Genomic DNA, 21763 nt, shown 5'->3' with positions numbered 1-21763 from the left:
AAAATAGACAAGAACTTTTCTGCTGTCTCACCTCTGTCAGTTTTCATGCTGTTGCAAGAACAGGTGGAGGTGCAGGTGGAACTCTGACTTCAGTGTGGTTTGTATGTGCAGGCAGGAGTGTGACATCTCAGAACAGCAGAGGATTGTCGAGCACGGTGACTCCTGCTGCGACGCCCCCGTCTGACTGTCCTGAGCTCCTGGTCCTCAGCAGACGGCCCACACACTCATTCATCACCATGTCTTTACCCTGCCTGTAAGAAATCAAAGAAAAGGCTAACATTAGAAACAGCCACCAACCAATCCCTTTTACTCCACCGCCCAAAAACCAGTGAGAAACACTAGCTAGTATTAACTTGGAATCAAAGTGCACTAATCCCCAGGCTCCCAGCATAACATACAGTCCAACACAAACTCCACAAACTGTCTTGCTTCAGCTGACTTTCCTTCACCTTCTCTCCAGACAATCTGTTGTGCTCTTTTCAGCACAAAGCCACACTCCTGCTCACTGATCCTCACCTCTTTTTAACCTAGTCTCGGCAACTTTGTCCCATAGCTTGCACATCCTTTCCACCTCCATCTTTCTTCCCAGCCAACTGATACATACCTTTTCTCCTTCCTTAAAAGCCAGCCTAAGAAATACGAGTTCATAAACGCCACAGAGAAATAAATCAGAGGAATAAAATGCAAATGATATTGCTTACACTGAACAGCAACACCCAGGTGAGGATTATCTAATGCCAAATTTTCCAAACAATGAAAAAACCGTGCCCTTTTTCTCACCATGTCTAGAGTGTAGAGGTCAGCCAATGTCGCTCGGATCTGCTGCACAGCTTGAGGCTGGTCTGGGAAGAATCTGTCCAGGACTCCAGGTCTGGGGAGCACTTGCTGAACCTTCTTGGTACCAGCCAGGTGAGCGCTGATATCTGGACACAAAGCCATAGAAAAAAAAAAGAAAAAAAATGCATCTATTAATCACCTGGATCACCTGTTGAGAAAGAAAAAAGAAAACAAGCAGAAGAGAACAAGAGTAATAGAATAAACAACATCACAATGATATATGGGAATATGACAGTAAATACTAAATATTAAACATTATTGTGCAGCACATAAGATCAACAGAACACAGTGTGCTTTGAGGTAGGAGCCAAAAAGGGTGTAGTTTGTGTGTGTGAGCACCTGTGAGCATGGACGCGCTTGTTTTTTAAAAAGGTTCCTTCATGTAATGATCTGCTAGAGGGTGTGGGGGGGCCACAGCCCCATCCTCCAGGGCATGAAGCAGGTATGGAGGAGATCAAAACTCCAGACATCCAGAGGCCCCCAGAACACAAGAGACCAAGGAAGACCAACAGAGGGGCAGCCGCGCCACTGTCCCAGAAAGAGCTGAGGAGAGTCCCAGATGAGGGCTCACTCAGCAGCCGCGGAGCAGAAGCCAGGGGGAGTTGCAGTGACGCGCCCGTGAGCTCCGCCGGCAGCCAGCCGTGCCTGAGTGACCGAGCCCCAGGCCGAGAGGCCGGGGGCACCCCCACCTCCGAAGTGGCCCGAGCGAGCCCCAGGCTCCAGGCCCCGATAAGCGGCCGCCAAGGAGTGAGCCGGTGTGTACCTGGACGCCCATCCCCGGACACAAAGAACCACCAACGCACCGACACCTGAGGGAGTCCGCCACTGGCAGGGGAAGTGGTGGTAGGGGGAGATAGGCCTCCAAACCTTGGAGGGCCTGAGATGTCCCCAGAGAGGTGGCGTCTGATACCCAACCTGACATATAGACACAGACATACAGGCACACACAGATACAAACATCCATTCCCACCCTCATGCTCTCATATGCACTTACTCCACACTCAACCAACGTGGAGACAGACATAAAGAGACGCTGTACACACGATCACACTCCCCAAGCGTACTCTACGAACTGGGTCTAGGTACCGTTGCCCCTGGAGGGGGGAACTGCACCCAGACCCAGGTAGTGTTACCCTTTTCCCTGCGGTGGGGAGAGGCAGACCACCCCAACTCCGCAGCAGCAGGGAGGCCCCACACTCCAGACCGCAGTCGGACGGCCAACTCCTCCTCCTAGCCCCCCTGCTCCAGCAGGCCGCAGAGAATGGGGGTGAGAGAAGACTCCAAACCTCCCTCCACCCGCTCATTGTAGTGTTGATGCATGTGTGTTCTAAGGTGCATTTAAAACCCAGGAGGGTATGGAGCTACCTGCCAGAGAGCAGCAGGTAAGCGCATAGTCCCTCCTGATAGCCCTCAATGTCTACGTGTATTTAAAATTGAGAGGTGGGCAACGACACCAGGGGTGGGGTGTACATGTATCGTGTATCCATGTATCCATGTATTGTGCCCACCCCCAAGATCCTATATGTATGTGTAATGAGAGTGTGAGTAATGTGAATGTCTAAGTTGTGGGATAAAATTGAGGCAGAGGCAGCCAGAAGGGGACAGAGGGGGGGTAGCCTCCTCTGCACCCTGGTGACACCCCCATACTCCGCGCCCCGCCAGGGAAAGGGGGCCCAGGCCCATCCAGACCGGGGCCCAGTGCAGCAGCGCCTCCCGGCCCCACAGAGCCCGGGACAGTCCACCCAACCCCACCACAGAGAAAACTGCACCCACCCCACCATCCACTCATCTTCCAGACTACATAAGACAATAGACGCCCAGGCTGAGATCTTCCTCCACCTCTCCTGTATCTCCCCCTCCTGCAGAGAGAGTTCCTGAAGAGCGGAAAGCTCCAGAGAGTTGCAGCATGGCCTGGAGGTGTCACTATCACAATCTGCGGGGAGTATGATCATTTGTTATGAAAAAAGAAGACCCAAATGCAGACTCACAGGCTGGCAAGGATAAACTAAAGGCAGCCTGTTTATTTTGGACGGAGAGAATGATATGAAATATCTGACAGGGAACTGAGAAACTCAGAAACCTATACTGGGGGATAACACTAGGAAACATGACCAGTGAAGCTGGGTGACGAAAGGAGAAGATTAAACAATAAACACACAGGACGGTTATTAGGGAAGAGGAGACGGCAGGGACAAATCAGGAGTAACGAGACAGTTACAGCAAAACTCAACATAACCAACAAAATAAAATAGGAAGCACGTGTTTTGATCGCTGGCTCCAGTCTGCATGCTGAAGCTTCCTTTGGTTACAAGATACAGAACCAACGTTAGTGTGAATGAGACTATGAGAATGTTATATAGCATTTGCTCCACTTTGAATTCAGTTTGAAGAAGTAAAGAGACAAACAAACTTAAAAGAGACCATAGGATTAAAAAAACACAGACACCGCAAAAGGACGAAACACGGGCAAGAAGCAAAGTAAACAGAAAAGGAAGCAAGGAAATAGAAAGATAAGATCCACATGAATAGAATAGACAAAATATGAGTGCTTCAAGCAAACTGTGCAGGAATAAAATATAAATAGCAAACAGCAGAAATAAATAACAAATGGGGGAAAATATGTAGGATGAACAGGAACAAAGACACTGGAGAACAAAGTGGTGAGGGTTACTCAGACCACCATTAACTGACTAAATACATGGGAACTGGCAAAGTGAGACGCGGTCACAGAGAGTGACAAGGTACAAGGCGCACAAAAAGAGGGACTGGCAAAATTAGACGTCTATCAGAAGTACAGAATACAGAGACAGACAGGCAGACAGTGAAACAAACATGGAGACAAAACCTGCTACACACAGAGACAACACTAACACGGCCTGAACATGAAAGGAAACAAATTTAGACCAGCAACTAAGAGGAAGCACTAATTTGGAAGGGAAATAATACCAGACATATGGTGCACTCTGAATATCACCAGTCTGTTGCAAAGCTAACAGAGAGACAGACAAGCATTCACACCTACAGCTAATTTAAAGATACCACTTCAGCGTCACAGCTGGGTCCTTCTCTGTGTTATAAACGACACAGAGAAGGCCCCAGCTGTGACGCCACAGTAGTTCATTTGTTGACTGATACATCGATGTAGTCTCTCAGGAACGAGGGCGAAATGCCAACGACCGCCTGTCTGTTTTCAGGGCTGTATTTGAAGCCATGCTCCAATCAGGCAAAGTTTTAAGTGTTGCACATTTCGATGGGTTTCTTTCAGCTGACATAGTTTCCATTTGGGTCATGTGGTGTTAGATACCCCAGCGTGTGGTCATAGGGTGAAGAGCCCGGACGATTAGTGGGATTTTAGGTGTGGTGTAAAAATGACGCTGCAACTTTAAAAACGTTGTTGCTTTAAGGATTAACGTACAACCATACTTGGGCTGAGTTTGACACTGGTTCTCTTCAGTAATTAAAATAGCTTTAACACATGATAAGATCAAATGTCAGCTACACTGTGACAGTCGAGGGGCCACACTCAGATATATTTATTCGCTTGTTCTCTTTGTGTGATAAGAGTTTCCATCTGAATTTAACCCCTGTGTGGGGCTGATCTTTCATTTCATTTTATTTCAAGCTCAGATTCTTTGCCTTTGGCACATTTTCTGTGACGAGACTTCAAACCATTCCCACCGTCCTTATTAATCAACATGGTGAAGTGATTCTTCGCAAGGTGATGGGATAGGAAGAGTTTCAGAAAATGAGGCCTTTTGTCTTTATTGGAGAGGTCAGTGCAGACAGGACGGATGGGGGGAAGGCGAGGGGGGAATGACACACAGGAAACGGTGTTGGTCAGACCCAAAGACAGGCGTGGGCAGTGAGGACTCTCACCTTCAGACTCACTGTCTAATCAGTCTGACAGTGAGTCTGAAGACAGAGCAACCCAACACACGTTACTATGTTCATCATCATCATCATTGTTTATTTATATAGCACTTTAAAAACACACAAGGCTGACCAAACTGCTGAACAATAGAAACATAATAGATACCATAAGAATAATAAATACGATAAAATAATAAACATAGCGAAAAACAATAAAATACAAGTAAATACAAGTCAGTCAACCACTGAGTCAAAAGCCAGTGAATAAAAATGCTTTTTCAATCTGGATTTAAAAACCAGCACTGATGTCGATTGCCTAATGTGAAGAGGAAGATTATTCCAAAGCTTAGGAGCCACGATAGAGAACGCTCAGTCTCCTCTCAGTTTCAGCCGTGATTTGGGGACTGAGAGCAACAGCTGCTCAGCTGACCGGAGCGAACAAGTGGGGACATAGGGCTTCAGCAGGTGCCAGACCATTTAAAGATTTAAAAACCAATAAAAGAACTTGAAAATGAATCCTAAATTCAATTGGAAGCCAGTGCAGGGAGGCCAAGAGTGATGTTATCACTAAGCAGGACATTAAATCAAATTAATGAGACACCAAAACAAGAGCTGGAGCCCAAGACAGCCATGAAGTCACAGTGTACACAAATACACAAGAAACACAGAAACCAGCTGGGTGGATGTGGCTCGGGAACCTTCTGTTACCTTGAACGTCGGTGTTTTGAACGCTGGCTGCTCCAGTCTGCTTGTATTTGTCCAAGATTTCCCCTCATATCTTGGTTATGGTTATTTTTTCTTTTATTAAACTGATCACACTCCTGTTCATGAATAGAAAAAAACCCCATCAGTGTATTTTCACTTAAACAAGCAGCTGTTTTTTTTGCATTAAAGTTATATAAAAATGTAACAGTGCAAATTCCTCGCTGACAGTTTAACCAAAAGGCATTTCCAGTGGAAAGTAGCCGACATATCCTCAGCATAACCATGTATAATATCCACAAAACCTGAGAAGGTTGGAGAGAAGGTAGGCGAACTCTGCTGGGATCTGCGTTTAACAAAGTGTCTAAAGACGAAACAAAGAAATCTTTCTGTAAATGTTCAGATGCACAGACTGGACTGAAAAAGAGTGAAAAAGCAGCTAACGTCCAAAAATAAGAAAACTTTGAAAGAACTCCAAAAAAACCTGGAGAACTTTTGCTCAAAAAACAGTTTTGTTTTTTTTTTATTACAAGGCAATCTGACAAAATGTCATCAAATGAGACTCAAGACTTCTGCAGGTCTCTGCCATGACTCAATTTTTTTTTCTTAACGGCAGAAACAATTGTTCCTTTTTTACTTTGTTTCTATTTTCTCTTCTCGTTTTTATCTGTTGAACAACAAACAACATTCATGCTGATTCACATAATATCCTGTCTCTACTCTCTGGGATTTCCTCGTAGCTCTTTGATGCAAAGAACATCCATCAAACGCTCCAGCTTGTGCTCAACATCATCGTGAACGGTGATGGTACTCTGACGAGAAAATACTCAGTCGACCTTTTGGTTGATTTGTTAAAGAACCCCAAAATAGCTGATTACCTAACAAGGTATGCAGATAATTCACAGCTCTTTTCCTGAATAGCTGCTTTAAAACTCTGCTGAAAGCCTTTGTCCATTTCCAGGTATCCCCACTTCTCGGCATGTGTGTCTCAAGTGTTAGGACTGCTGCATTGGAAAGACCCAGACCCTGCAGCCAAGGTGAGAGACGACAAATATGATAACCCACACCAGCTGTGCTTAACTCTGTAAGTTCCCAGTATTCCCTGAAACCATCACGTGTGACACAGTTTACATCAGACGTGATGCAGCTGACGTCAACACTGACCTTCTTGTGGTAACAGAGACTTAAAAAAATAATAATAAAGCAACAAAGTGGGTCGCTCTTTGACAGTAAATTCCAGTGCGGTCCGCTCCAATCTCCTCAGGCTGACTCTCTTCTAGGCTCTCCTGACTGTTCCCTTTACATGTTGATAATGTGTCTTGTAAATCTGGATCCCTTTCCAGCAGGACGCTCCTCTTTTTCAGACAGTACCTCAGCTGCTCTCTCTCCTGACAGTCAGCTGTCCACCTCTGCATGGCCAGTCGAGCCAGCGCCGGCATTTGAGGCAGAGCTCGGAGCAGAGCGGGCAGCCAGGCTGAGCACGGAGCAGAGGTTGAAGGTCGCAAACTGACATCTACGTCTTCCAGAGAGCCCAGACCTCCTGCTGCAAACAGACTGCACCAACCGTTGTCTCCCACCAAGCTGTTGTAGGACAGATCCAGTGCACGGAGTGAGGAGAGACAGCCCCGTCTGCACACGGCAGCTGCACAGAGGAAGAGGACCCATTGATAACTGATCACTTTATGCCTGTTCACTTTACTGTTTTGTTCACAATGTTTCTGATGGAGACAAAAATAACACCGAATAGTTTCATTGTTTTGTTTTATACGACAGCTACAGATGCTGGCAGCATGAAATAAATGAAAGAAATATCAATTTCCTTCAGGCTTTACTTGTCTTAATATACATTTATGCAGCCTAATGATCCACTACAGACCAAAAAAGAAAAAGTATAATGTCATTGTGTGTTAGTTACCCAGATGTAGCATGTCATCAGTGGTGAGCTCGCAGCTGCAAAGACGGAGCTCGCTGACGACTGATGGCTGCAGAGCATCCAGCAGGAGCGCCAAGTGACCGCCAACCACTTTACACCAGGAAATATCCACCGTGCGCAGATAGGACACCGCCAGGGCTGATGCATAAACACAAAGTTTTCACCATTTCAGGCTAGAGGGTGGAAGAGGTATTCGGGGAGAATGACTTGAAGGAAAACTTCTATAAATAAACAAGTGTGTGTGTGTGTGTGTGTGTGTGTGTGTGTGTGTGTGTGTGTGTGTGTGTGTGTGTGTGTGTGTGTGTGTGTTACCCAGAGCAGTGAAGGACTCGTTGCTCATGTAGCAGCTGTTGAATGGCAGCCGCCTCATTTGTGTCGCAGGGAGGGCGGAGACCAGCAGGTGGACCACACCTCCCACTTCCTTATTGGATGACACATCAAGCTCGGTCAGTGCAGTGAGAGAGGGCAGCACCTGGACTGAAAAACAACGAGTCACATGACTGCTGCAGCGAGCATGCGATTAGTGTCCGGCGTGTGAGATTGGTAGCAACTGACTCAGAGCCTCTAGATCATCTCGCGTGAGGCAACACAGGTGGAGGTCGAGTCTCTCCAGGTGTGTGACGTGAGCCAGGTGAAAGGTGAGGCGGCTCAGTCCACCAGCTAGAAGCAGCTTTACAGTATATTAATCAGAACAATGCTGCTCTCTAATGTATCTTGGTAAAGCGCAGAAAAATCTAATGTTTTATATGATACAGTGTGATTTCAGTAACATATCATAATGGAGGCTTCAGCAAGTACTTACGAAGGAAATCTTTCCTCTGCTCTTCAGTTAGTTCATCAAATACCTCCCAAAACATCTGTATGGTGGGGTGGCGGTCATGATATCTCCAACCATAACTTGTGTTCTGAAAACAGTGAAAATGACTGTTATAATCATAGAGTTTGTAAGGTCAGGCACATATACACTATGTTGCCAAAAGTATTCCCTAACACATCCAAATCATTCAATTAATGTGTTCCAATCACTTCCATGGACACAGGTGTATTAGATCAAGCACCTAGGCATGCAGACTACTTCTACAAACATGTGTGAAAGGACGAGTCGCTCTCAGGAACTGAATGAATTCCAGCATGGTAATGTGATAGGATGCACCAGTGCAACAAGTCCAGTCATGAAATTTCCTCGCTATTAAATATTCCATAGTCAGCTGTTAGTGATATTATAACAAAGTGGAAGTAATTGGAAATGACAGCGAGTCAGCTGATGCTAAGGCTCATAGTGCACTTAAGTCACCAATATCTGCAGTCTGCTGTTGTTACAGATGTCCAAACTTCATTGGTTTCCATGGCTGAGCAGCTGCATCCCAGCCTTACACTGACAAACACAATGCAAAGCGTCAGATGGAGTGATTTAAGCATCTCAACACTGGACTCTAAAGCAGTGGAGATGTGTTTACTGGAGTGACGAATCACACTTCTCTGACTGGCAATCCGATGGATGTGTCAGGGTTTGGTGGTTGCCAGAAGTACTTGTCTGACTGCACTGTGCCAAGTGTAAAGTGTGGTGGAGGGGCGGTTATGGTGTGGGGCTGTTTATCGGGAGTTGGGTCGCCCCCTTAGTGCAGATGAAAGGAACTCTTAATGCTTCAGCATATCAAGACAATTTCATGCTTCCAGTTTGGGGATGGCCACTTTCTGTTCCAACATGGCTGGGCACCAGTGCACAATACAAGGCCCATAAAGACATGGATGAGTGAGTTTGGTGTAGAAGAACTGGACTAGCCTGCACAGAGTCCTGACCTCAACCTGATAGAACATCTTTGGGATGAATTAGAGCAGCAACTGTGAGCCAGGCCTTCTCCTCCAACATCAGTGTCTGACACCATAAATGCACCTCTGGAAGAATAGTCAAAAAATTCCCATAAACACACCTAAACCTTGTGGAAAGCTTTTCCAGAAGAGTGGAAGCAGTTATAGCTGCGAACGGTGGGCTGACTATTATATTATACTATCATACAAAAGTCTGGATTAAGACTGAGATGTGACTCAAGTTCATATTTGTGTTAAAGCAGCCGACTGAATGCTTTTGACAGTATGCAGTACACAGTTATTGTGCTACAGGACAGCTGTGAAACTACAGCCTGTGTCTGTTTGGCTGACTGTACCTGTTTGAACTTTTCCCAGTCATGCACGTCCTGGCCGACCAGCACTCCCTGCAGCTCCTCTGGTCGAAACAGCCTCACCAAATCCTGCTCACACACCAGGAAGAAGCCTCGCTTGAACTCCTGGAACAGACTCTCCACTGATGTGTTGAAGGCATGATTCACATAGGCCTCCACAAACTCCTTCCTGTTTAGGAGGGAAAATTTTGAATCAGCAAACATTTCACAAAGACAAAGGTGCTGCAGATGAACCTCACAAACACTTCATGTTTTATATGCTTACTTATTTTGACCTGTCACACAAACACTATAAAACATTGTTTCTGTGCTTTGGGGTTTTTCTTTTCTACACAGAGGTATAGCACGACTAGACCCTAAAGGCAGGCTGCTCACCTACAACCAGCTCATAAACATCTTTCCAATGGAGCTCGCTGCCCTTCTCGTGGATGAGGGTCACTGTGATCCTCCGCTGGATCCCCTGCAGCAAACATAACAGGAGCTCAGGATCACAGTGAGCACAGCTAGAGCAACATTACGCTTTAAAAAAAGATATAGCCGCTCACAAGCTAGCGGATCAACTCCATCTTACGGGTATAGTCTGGATGTGCGATATTGATGAACGGTGAGAGCGATTGAAGGAGAAAAGAAGAGGAAGGAGGACAGAGTTGGGTAAGAGGATTATATAAATAAGAGATACATACATATCCAAAGGAGGTGAGAAATGACAAGGGGAAAAAAGTGGAAGGTCACACGAGGCAGCTTATGTAAAAAAAAATCAACATAAAATTATTGATGGCAAAGAACACATTGAAGTGACATGGAAACACTCGCCTGGTTTGGACAGAGGCATGGGAATAGGATAGTACTTCCTGGATGCTGTTGGAGGACTGTTGACATAATAAAAATACCTTTTTTCTATATATGCATATAAAATTAGCCAATGTGATTAGAATACAATCGTTTACACATTTCTAACAAAATCTGCTGCATTAAATATGAATTATCACTGCACGACTGGATCTGCTGTTTGACCCCCACCAACCTGGTCCCGTCCTGATATTCTAACTCTGTAATATGCAACTTCTGTCAGTGTCCTGATACTGGAAACTGAATTTCCCAGAGGAACCACCCGAGGGATTAATAAAGTTCTATCTAATCTACATCGACAACAGAAAAAGAAAACCTGCTGCTTGCAACAGCATTGTGTTAGAAGCATTTTTACTGGAGTGAATGCATTTAACTGTACTTGCATCATCTGTTAAAAGTACTTATATATTGCAATAAGACTGCAAAAAGCAAAGGGGACTGAATTCTATAGTATGTGGTATGTGTATAAGGTGACACATGTATGCAGTTTCCTGCCATTAGTGTAATGTAAACTTGGAATCATCACATATCTACAGGTATTTGTACTGAATGGAATGAGCTGTGGTGATTAAAAGCATTAGCAAAAGCATACTTACTAGTGGTCTTTTCTTCTTAGGTCTGGATCTTGATGCCTCTGGGACTGAAGATCACAGCCAAGTCACCAGTTTCATAAACAACAAACAAACAAAAAGCAAATAAACAAAACACTTTCAGAGATCGCACAACTTTGGTTTTCATCTTCATATGATAATGTTCCTTGAATCAAATCTTCCATACACACTCTACTACAGTGTATCAGACTATTCTAAATACTTCCACAAACAATGACATACCCATCTTTGTCTTTTTGTGGCTTTCACCAAAAACTCTCCCCCTGGTGGATCCTGTGTTGACGTACGTGACTTTGGGAGAAAAACAAAAACAAAATCATTTTAAATGGTTACATTAAATGTAATAATATCAACATTCAATAGATTTGACTGTACATGTATCAGCTGGTGTAAAATACATGTTCCTTGATCCTTGGTCAGGGAACATAAATTACTGTCGTTTCAGCCATCGGGTACTCCTCTAAAATTCAGCCTGGACTCCAAATATAAAGCATACAATACATACAAACATACAAATCACCTTTGCTGGTCTTGTTGCCTGCGTGCTCCACTTGCCCCTCTGAAGTGCTCAGTGGGTCATCCTGTCCCTTGTTGAGCTCAATCTTCTCCATCACATTCCTCACTTCCTCCACCTGCGTGGTCCTCACCTCCCGTCCCTCCATAATCGTTGCCTCCTCCTGGTTGTTGATCATTCAAGTTAGTTTACACAATGGGTCAAACTTTTAACTTTATCCTGCTTTACGCCTTCTGGTTTGTAGCAGACTAAGTATATATGATGTATGAAAGGGAACAGAGTGGAGTTAGAGTGTGAGGGTGAAGGAGAAGATGTTGTGATTCAGTGATGATGATGATGATGATGATGGTGACCAAACGTCAGTCTGCTGGAAGTGCAAAATGCTACAGACCCCTGACTCCACCAAAACATCGGGCTTAAGACTACATACCTTTTCTTCAAGGCCCGTGTACAATGTGCTCTTTAACCTCTATAAACTTCAAATCCAAGTGTAGACACAGATGCCACACTGACAGACTGAAAAGAATTACAAAAGCTTTTGGTAAAACGTCTCATGATGACTATCTAAATTGCATGTGACTTCACTGTGTTGGAACAGATGTACTATAAATGCCAGTTCATCTCACAACAGCTACTGAATGTGTTCATTTAAATCTGTCTAAAGAGCCAGTAATCACAGAGGATAGATACTGGAAGCAAACTGAAATGTTAGGAGGAACTAAATCACACATTACAACACCAGTGGCAGCACCCTGCTGTCTCACACATCGGGATCACGGTCCTGTTGAAACTGTGAACAAGTATTTGCCTCCTTTCTGATTTCGTATCTTATTCCATATTTGTCACACTTACACCTTTCACATCAATACATTTATAACATTAGACAACAATGTCTAATATTCAACGGCAGTTTGCAAGGGCAAAACGCTATCCAAACATACTTGGTCCTATATTGTATTGTATTGTATCTTTCTTTATTTCAGACATATAGAGAAAAAAAAAACAATATATACACAACTACACATACTTTCATTTACAAATACGAATATATATGTAAATACACACACACACGTATGTGCTCAGATAAAACAAAAAAATAAAATAAAATAAAACAAAGTCTAAATGACATGAAATGACAATTATTTGGTCTGAAATGGAGTAGGAAGAAGTATAACATACTTATTAATCCCTACCCCCTGCTCAACATTTTGTTGAATCCCACATAATTCACCTAATTCCCATCATCACTTACCCCACACAATAAACAAGGAGAACATGTATAAACATAGCTACAGTGATAGATAGAATTTAGATAGAATTTAGTATATTTATACATACAATGGGTGATCAACTTTATCAGTTTCATATTCTTCCAAAAGCAGTTTTCGAAACATCTTTATGAACTGACTAATTCTTGAGCATTGCTGTAGGTCCACAGTAAAACTATTCCACAGTTTTACCCCATAAATAGTAACACAAAAGGTTTTAACCTTTGTCTGTGCTTTAAGAGTCTTCAGATTTAATTTCCCCCTCAATTCATAGTCCCCTTCTCTGTCAAAAAACATCCTCTGTACATTTCCTGGTAACACATTGTATCTGGCTTTGTACATAATTTTTGCAGTTTTATATTTTATAAGATCCATAAACTTCAGAATTTTTAATTTCAAGCACATGATGTTTGTTGGTCTCTAAATCCTGCTTTAGTAATCATCCTGATTGCTTTTTTCTGAATTTTACATAGTGGTTGAAGTGAAGCTTTGTATGTATTTCCCCAGATTTCCACACAGTATTCCAAATATGGCAATATAAGTGAACAATAAAGTACCCGGAGTGATTTGGAAGGCAAAAAATGTTTAACTTTACTCAGTACAGAGATGCTTCTTGACAGTTTAGCTTGTATATGCTTTATGTGAGGTTTCCAGCAGATTTTCTTATCTATTATCACACCCAGAAATTTTGTATCAGAAACTTGCTCTATTTCAACATTGTTTATTAACAATTTTGCTCCGGCTTCTTTTTTACAATTTCCAAATAACATAAATGTAGTTTTTTTCAAATTTAGTGATAACTTGTTTCTGTCAAACCATGTTTTCAGTTTAATCATTTCTTGTGTGACAATTTCCAAAAGCTGCTGTGAATTCTCTCCAGCACAAAAAATATTTGTATCATCTGCAAATAAAATAAACTGTAATATATCAGATGTTTTACATATATCATTGATGTAGAGGATAAACAGCTTTGGTCCCAATACTGACCCCTGTGGAACTCCGCAAACAATGTCCAGGCACTCTGATATTCACCAATCTTCACAAATTGTTGCCTGTCTCTCAAATAACTCCTGACCCACTCTAGCACCACTCCTCTAATGCCATAGTACTCCAGTTTATCAAGTAATATTTCATGATTAATTGTGTCAAAAGTCTTTGATCTATATTGTTGGTGATATTTTCAATTAGTTCCATTAATGCCATAGATGTTGATCTATTTGGTCTGAAACCATACTGACTGTCCATTATTATTTTGTGTTTATCTATAAATTTGTCAAGTCTATTAATGAAAACTTTTTCCAGTATTTTTGAAAATTGTGAAAGTAGAGAAACAGGCCTATTGTTACACCCCGGCCTAGGCAACCGGAGTGCAACACGAAAAAAGTAAAAATAAAGGAAAAAAAAAACACACACACACACACACACACACACACACACACACACACACACACACAAAAACCCCCCACTAAAGCTCACCACCAAAATCCCGAAACGAAAGTATCGACAAATCTATTTACAACAAACTATTTACAACACGGGGGAGATCGCGACCATGACACACTGAAACACAGGGTTTAAATACCTAGAGGGAGCAATCAGGAAAATGGACAACAAGAGGGAAACACAGCTGGGGCAACTCAGAACTGACGAGACAGGGAAACGTAAACTGAAAAGACTAAGATAACACAGACTTTCAAAGTAAAACAGGAAACACATAACAGTCACGCCAAAAACAACACACTGACAACACCGAAACGTAACACTATAATTTGTAAATTGGTGTCTATCTCCATTTTTAAACAGTGGTATTACTTTAGCTGTTTTCATTTGTGTTGGGAATGCACCAGTTTGTAGAGACAAATTGCAAATGTGTGTTAAGGGTTTGGAGATGCCATCTATCACTTTCTTAACGATTTCCATATCAATGTCATCAGAGTCTGTAGAATTTTTTGTTTGTGATTTCCCAACAATATCAATGATTTCCTTTTCTTCTACCACCGTTAAAAACATTGAATGAGGATTGCAGTCAATGAGTTTCGTTTCTTTCTCTGCAGAATCTGTTATATCAGGAATTGTTTCAGCCAAGTCTGGCCCAACACTTACAAAGAATTTATTAAACTCATTAACCACATCTCTCATGTTAGTAATATTTCTATCATTATCATTATCATTCATATCATATTAAAATGTAATCGCACCGAAAACCTGATACCTTGTGTGTCACCTCTGACACCAACAACTGCAGCAAGCGTTTGGTGCTAGAGGTCACATTTTGAGTTTGTGAAGATATTTAAGGTAGACACACGTAATTAGCGGCAGCTGTGTTGTTGATCGGGAGGAAGCAAACAGTTTGTGACCGCTGCGCTGCTGTTAAATCCTGAAAATAAAGAATCTGAAGGACAAGATGAGTAAGGCTGGAGTTATTGGACTGTATCAAGTTTAATAACTTCATGCATACCAGTGACATCGCGTCACCCCCGCCAACGAACAGCCCAGTGGCTTCAAGCCTGGGCTTAGCCTCTACAGGAGAGGTTTCAGCCATGTGTGTCCATCACAAGCCCACCACCATGATCTCAGGCCTTGAGGCAACAATCACGAAAACTAATCTTAACTGAGAGTGTTGGATGTCCTCATTGTTGCAGAGCACATGGACAGCATACTCACCTGGTTCTGTGGGCCAGCAGCACATGTCACACCATCCATCACCCTTGTCATCACATTCAATCTTGGTCTGAGAGAAACCTGAAGACAGAAACGTTCAATGATAAAAACACACAGTAGAATAAAATTGTGAGAAGTCATCAGTTGATGCAGTTTAAGGACACTTGTTGTTCTGTGCAGTCTCACCTGGAGCTCACGTTTCTAGTTCATGCCATCATCACCAAAGATTCTTCAATTAATAGTTTAAAGATGTCCATGAATGCACTGCTAACTGCTCTTCACCCTGATAAAAATCAACATGCATTTAGAATAAGAAACACTTTTACAAAACCAAAAGCTTCACTGTACTTAGTGATTTATACGTCTAAAAAAACAGGTTCAGTTTGTAACAGAGAGCGGCTCAGTGGTGCTGAATTATATTTCTAATAGAAACACAATGTCATATGTTGTAGTAACAACACACTGCCACAAGATGGCAGCCTAGGCCTACTTTACCATGCTATTCCAGTAAAAAAAGAAAAAGTGACAGAGCCTTGAAAGAGTGACAGAGACACTTTTTATGAACTCATCTGTAATGTGTCACCTTTTCTGTAGGATGAAGAAGTGCTTCCCTTCTTTTAAAGTAAATACAGGCTTACAAAGATCCTCTAAACATGTTTCTGAAATAATAATAATAATGGTTTGGATTTATATAGCGCTTTTCAAGGCACCCAAAGTGCTTTACAATGCCACTATTCATTCACTCTCACATTCACACAATAATCCTAAACACAATCATTAAATCAAAAAATTTTTTTCGTTTTTTTAAATCTATTTAGCTTGTTGTGCAGTATTGTCGCTGTAAACAGTGTTGCTGTAAACAGTGTGTAACGTTACTTGAAAAAAGTAATCGGATTACAGTAACGCGTGGGCAGTTAACATCTCTGTTAACTAGTCATGATAGAAGCCAATATTTCTGTCCTAACATGGTCTGAATATGTTTGACTACAAGCTAACATTTACAGCATGACTTTAAGCTAGCACCATAAAGACGGTAAAAGACACTGTAATATGTAGAAATGCATGTGAAAAGTGTTATATTAGCAGTGGTTGTGCTACTCCACACAGCCACTTTAACATTACTGACACTGTGTTTCTTACCTGTAAACAGCAGGTCTTGTGTGATAAAAGCTTGTGCAGAAAGTAGCAGGTGTAGACTGGCCCATAGCACTGTATGAAGTGATAAGATGTGAAAGGACATATATAGGGTACCTTAAAGGGCGCCTTAAAAGTGTTTCCCTGAGCTTTTACTTGCAGCTTGATATCTAAATAAATGTGAATGAAAAAAAAAAAAGCTGGAAAAAGGAGGAGCCCGGAGCTTCGTCTTTCGCTCGGCCTACCCCGCTATAGCAGACAGACCGTCAGAGACTCGAACTTGGCCGTTAAACTCTGGGGTCTGAATGCTGGCCTCTTAACGCTGCGCACCACACAGCCGGCCAGTTGAAAATAGAAAAAAAGGACATTTATCTTCTGTTGTTCAACAATTTTTTTTTCGTTTTTTAAAATCTATTTAGCTTGTTGTGCAGTATTGTTCCACACAAATGACACATGGAAACCTAGCTATTTTTTTTACTGGCTTTCACAAAATGGGACTGCCAATGTTGGAGGTGTTACTGCGCCAAAGTCTTCCTGCTAGCCGGAAACCTGCTGGCGGCGCCACTATGTTCTCAGCACACTCTTCAGCGTCAGCTTTGTTGCCTGTTTTCGGCACACCTACCTAGTCCCACTCATCCACTTTATCTGCTCATGGCAGATTTACCCACACTGAGCACTCCTTGGATTAAGGTAAATTGAAGCAGGTCATTATAAAAAAGACACACAGTTTATCATTTTATCCTTGTGCAACAGCTAAAAGCACTCTGTTCATTTGTTTGCTAGATTAGCCGCTAGCATACATACACTGTGTTAGAGGCTTGTTGCTACCTAGTTAGCGATGCTACACACCTGTTACTGTGTATTTTTCAATGATTCAGCACTCCTTGGATTTTTAGACAGTAATGAGATCATGTGCACACTCCACAGAGGTCCAGAGTCCAAATGTGACCTCTAGCACCAAACGCTTGCTGCAGTTGTTGGTGTCAGAGGTGACACACAAGGTATCAGGTTTTCTGTGTGATTACTTTTTCATATAGGACCAAGTATGTTTGGATAGCGTTTTGCCCTTGAAAACTGCCGTTGAATATTAGACATTGTTGTCTAATGTTATAAATGTATTGATGTGAAAGGTGTAAGTGTGACAAATATGGAATAAGATAGGAAATGAGAAAGGCGGCAAATACTTGTTCACAGGGCTATAGTCTGTAAATGGTCTTCTTTTGGCTATAGTAGATCTTTTACTTGTTCATTTTTTAATTGTTTGTTAAAATAGTTTTTTCCATCATATTGAGTATAGAGGAATGCAACTGTGGGCTTTAGCGATTAGCCCGTTTCAACAGGACCGTGATCCCGATGTGTGAGACAGCAGGGTGCTGCCACTGGTGTTGTAATGTGTGATTTAGTTCCTCCTAACATTTCAGTTTGCTTCCAGTATCTATCCTCTGTGATTACTGGCTCTTTAGACAGATTTAGTAGAAGTGTGTGAGCTATTGGCTCAGTATAAAGGGTCAGTAGTGTTTTCATGTCACCTATCCATCCTCCATTTAGTCACCCAAAGCATGTAGTAAATACTGCTCACTTTTATTCATCTTCTCTTAAATCCAGAAAAATTCCCACTTGTTAACGTTGAGCTTGTGTGTGTGTGTGTGTGTGTGTGTGTGTGTGTGTGTGTGTGTGTGTGTGTGTGTGTGTGTGTGAGAGAGAGAGAGAGAGAGAGCTGTGCATGAAGTGTGGTGGAAGCAAAACAGCAAAAGTCAGAGTGAATTCATGATGATGTTTTTGTGAAGCGTAGTTTGGATCTTCTTTTGCTGCTGGTTCAGTCAATATTGTTTTGGAGAGACATCAAACTAACAGCTTTAGAATCAGCACAAAAAGGGCGTAAACACAAAGCGCGGAGCCGCCGAAACATCAGAATCAGCGAGCTGTCTGCTTTCAGCCCCGAGTGTCGTGCCGTCGGGTGAGAAAGGCGACGTCTCACCGATTCTGATTCGCGGGTCTTTGTGTTTACGTCTTTGTGCAGAATCCGTGTTCCTTCTCTCATTTACTGTTTTAGCTGTTTGGTGGTTCTTGAAATTTTGTGAGGTTTGACCGGAGATTCTGTGGAGAGCTTCATCCTAATGAGGGCTCATGTCCTGAGCAGGGATGCGGAGGAGGAGGAAGGTCCTGGACACATCAGTGGCTTATGTGCGTGGAGAGGAGAACCTGGCCGGCTGGAGGCCCAGAGGAGATAGCCTCATCCTAGAGCACCAGTGGGAGCTGGAGAAGATGGAGCAGCTGCAGGAGGTGGGGCGTTAAAAGATTCATAAAGAAATAAATCTGTTTAATATCGTAGAGGGAAAAATGACTTTTCAACTCAAAGAACAAAGTGCTATTCTAAAAAGTTTTTTCTTAGAGTACAGACTTTACATGACTAACCTCCCCTCTTCTCCCCACCTCACATTCGCCCCCATCTTTCGTCCAGGTGGAAAAGACCCGTCACCTTCTGGGAGAGGCGGCTCCCGTGGGAACAGCTCCCACCACCAAGTCCCTGAGTGAGTCTCTGTCCCCCAGCGTGAGCTCCGGCACTCTGTCCACGTCCACCTCCGTCTCCTCGCAGATCTCCAGCACCACCTTTGAAAGCGTGAGAAGGAGCTGGCCACCAAGGTGAGAAAAACGTGGGCTTAGTGGGCGTTCTTGTTGCTGCCTTCTTCCTTCTCTGCTCGGAGCTGATCGGTCTTGTTCCTGTTGTGTTGTAGTGCCTGCGCCTTCTGACACACACCTTTCAGAAGGCTGCCAAAATGGCAAAAACTTCTTTTTTGTCAAACATTATTGCGACTAATAGTCACAATCCTCGAGTTCTGTTCAAAATCTTTAACTCAGTGGTTAATCCCTGCTCTGACGTTTCGATGGGTGCCTCCCCGGCCCTCTGCGAAAAATTTCTAAATTATTTTATAGATAAAATCTCGGTGTTAAGGGCCCCACATTCTCCAGTAGTAAATCAAGCCCCAGTTTCTGAATGTTCAACGGTTTTTCAACAGTTTGAACCTGTGTCATTCTCGACTTTAAAGGAAATAATTAATAACCTGAGAAGCTCAAATTCTCTGCATGACATTATTCCTTCTCGTATCATTAAGAATGCATTGAATACAATCGGGTCCTGTATCTTATTTTTAATGAACTCATCACTGTCATCTGGCTATGTTCCGACTGTCTTTAAACATGCAGTCGTGCAACCTGTTATCAAGAAAAGTAGCCTTGATCGTAACACTCTAGCAAATTACAGGCCGATTTCTAAACTCCCCTTCATGTCAAAAGTTTTAGAGAAAATAGTGCTTCAGCAACTACAGACCCACTTAGAGAGAAACGGTATAAGTGATAAATTCCAGTCTGGATTTAGACCGCGTCACAGCACCGAAACTGCCCTACTAAGAGTCTTCAATGACCTTCTTCTAATCGCCGACTCTGGGCGCTCTGCTATGGAAGAAATATAGTATCATCAGAATTCAAGTATTTTTAGACATTGAATTTATGACACTGAATTTTTATCCTCCAAATTTCCCTGCAAAAATATTCACCTGCAAAAATTCACCTGCAAAAATTCACCTGCAAAAAATTCACCTGCAAAAAATTCACCTGCAAAAATTCACCTGAAAAAAATTCACCTGCAAAAATTCACCTGCAAAAGTGATGAACTTTAATGACCCAAGCCAGAGCAATCAGCACCAGATCGAGTCGAGTGGCTCTCAGCCAATTAAATTACGCTGTTTGATCACATGAGTGTGTGTCTCCTAAAAGAGAGCTGTTTAAAGGTGAGTGATTAAGTTTTTCTCCTAAATAGAGATCATTACAGAACGCCTAGTCCTACTTAAAATCCCATTTATTATTATTATTTTTTTTTTTATCATCTACTCGAACTAAGGAAAACGTTTGACTAACTCAAAGACAATTTCCACGCCTCCCCTGCCTGACTGCAGAGGCAGTTTTGAATTTAGGAGCGCCAAGATGGCAGCGGCAAACCCTGGCGGCTCTCCGGTGAGTATATATATATTTTTTTATCTTCAAGTTTGTCTTTTGAAACCTTAATTTTATTTAAATCCGTTGCTCACGTATAAAGTACACAGACGGGGTCTTTGCTCAACTCGTCTGAGGCGTGTCTCACTAAGCGCTACATGCTAGCATCCTGCTAACCGAGCTACCCTTTACATGCTGTGCTTTAGAAAATAGGATACTCGTTAAAAAAAATACTCCGCAGATATTGATAGATAGACGAACACTGCAAATATAATGTTGGAAACGAGAACGGCCTTTGGTGAAGGGGTAAAATACACCATGAATAGAGCCATAGAGTGAATGGCTGCCATGGTTGCAGAACAGCCTGATTTAATGACAAGAATGGGGAAGAGTGAGGTGAAGTGAACCACAGCCACAAAACACGGTCAGACAAGGCGGCAAAAGGGCAGTGATCTGTCCGTCAGTATGAAGTTGGTGTGTGCTTTGGTGAACAAAAACTCCAGACTGGTAGCAGGAAGATGGGAGACTCGTGTTTCACTGGAATAGTGGTGAATTAAAACATCCTTTGTTGGGGACATTTCGGTGTAAATGCATCCATACAGGCAAGACAGAGGCAGACTAGACAGTGAAGAAAACAAGGCAAACATTAGAAATATAAAAACGGAAATATAGGATGAGTCGGGGATGAGTTCCTGCCCCAAGTGGAGGAGTTCAAGTATCTCGGGGTCTTGTTCGCGAGTGATGGGAGAAGGGAGCCGGAGATTGACAGACGGATTGGGGCTGCAGCTGCAGTAATGCGGACGCTGCACCGGTCCGTCGTGGTGAAGAGGGAGCTGAGTGTAAAAGCGAAGCCCTCAATTTACCGGTCGATCTACGTCCCTACCCTCACCTATGGCCTTTACATGACTAACGTCCCCTCTTCTCCCTACCTCACATTAGCCCCCATCTTTCTTCCAGGTGGAAAAGACCCGTCACCTTCTGGGAGAGGCGGCTCCCGTGGGAACAGCTCCCACCACCAAGTCCCTGAGTGAGTCTCTGTCCCCCAGCGTGAGCTCCAGCACTCTGTCCACGTCCACCTCCGTCTCCTCGCAGATCTCCAGCACCACCTTTGAAAGCGTGAGAAGGAGCTGGCCACCAAGGTGAGAAAAACGTGGGCTTAGTGGGCGTTCTTGTTGCTGCCTTCTTCCTTCTCTGCTCGGAGCTGATCGGTCTTG

The 21763-nt window shown here is 43.0% G+C and overlaps 3 protein-coding genes across 8 annotated transcripts in view; 2 read left to right on the top strand and 1 right to left on the bottom strand.

The window, feature by feature from the left end:
- The window catches only part of LOC113010651 (leucine-rich repeat-containing protein 31-like), an 18232-nt gene extending 1528 nt beyond the window's left edge, over positions 1–16704 (bottom strand). The window contains exons 1-10 of one of the 4 annotated variants that reach the window (XR_013909745.1): positions 16566–16704; positions 15612–15708; positions 15429–15506; positions 11503–11659; positions 11205–11273; positions 10968–11011; positions 9898–9982; positions 9508–9691; positions 8637–9238; positions 7939–8247 (exon numbers count right to left, since the gene is read on the bottom strand). Coding sequence is in view for 2 of the 4 variants with exons in the window: in XM_080303106.1 (XP_080159232.1) it covers positions 6594–7051; positions 7325–7480; positions 7655–7819; positions 8145–8247; positions 9508–9726 (1101 nt within the window). In the remaining 2 variants the exon portion in view is untranslated. Of the gene's footprint in view, positions 1–3930; positions 7052–7324; positions 7481–7654; positions 7820–7938; positions 8248–8636; positions 9239–9507; positions 9805–9897; positions 9983–10967; positions 11012–11204; positions 11274–11502; positions 11660–15428; positions 15507–15611; positions 15709–16565 lie in introns of those variants that run through there. The other 3 variants (XR_013909744.1, XM_080303106.1, XM_080303105.1) reach the window with 3 other exon arrangements.
- Positions 1–21763, top strand: part of LOC113024478 (kinesin-like protein KIF1B) — a 91849-nt gene that overhangs the window by 65159 nt on the left and 4927 nt on the right. The window lies entirely within an intron of this gene.
- Positions 16659–21763, top strand: LOC145429509 (kinesin-like protein KIF1B). The gene is made up of 5 exons (XM_080303124.1): positions 16659–17249; positions 18700–18842; positions 19021–19202; positions 20513–20570; positions 21507–21763. Exons 2-5 carry the CDS (start codon positions 18702–18704, stop codon positions 21690–21692), a joined length of 567 nt encoding a protein of 188 aa, XP_080159250.1. The 5' UTR covers positions 16659–17249; positions 18700–18701; the 3' UTR covers positions 21693–21763.

This window comes from Astatotilapia calliptera, chromosome 6 (assembly GCF_964374335.1).
Source record: "Astatotilapia calliptera chromosome 6, fAstCal68.1, whole genome shotgun sequence".
Taxonomy (NCBI): Eukaryota; Metazoa; Chordata; class Actinopteri; order Cichliformes; family Cichlidae; genus Astatotilapia; species Astatotilapia calliptera.
Note: the sequence above shows the minus strand (reverse complement) of the source record. Positions and strands in the feature narration are given on the sequence as shown.

Coding starts and splice junctions, on each gene's coding strand:
- LOC145429509 (XM_080303124.1), top strand. CDS start 18,702: ATGCGGAGGAGGAGGAAGGTCCTGGACACATCAGTGGCTTATGTGCGT. Junction 19,203..20,512: donor AGAAGGAGCTGGCCACCAAG/GTGAGAAAAACG, acceptor GCCTGACTGCAG/AGGCAGTTTTGAATTTAGGA. Junction 20,571..21,506: donor CAAACCCTGGCGGCTCTCCG/GTGAGTATATAT, acceptor TCTTTCTTCCAG/GTGGAAAAGACCCGTCACCT.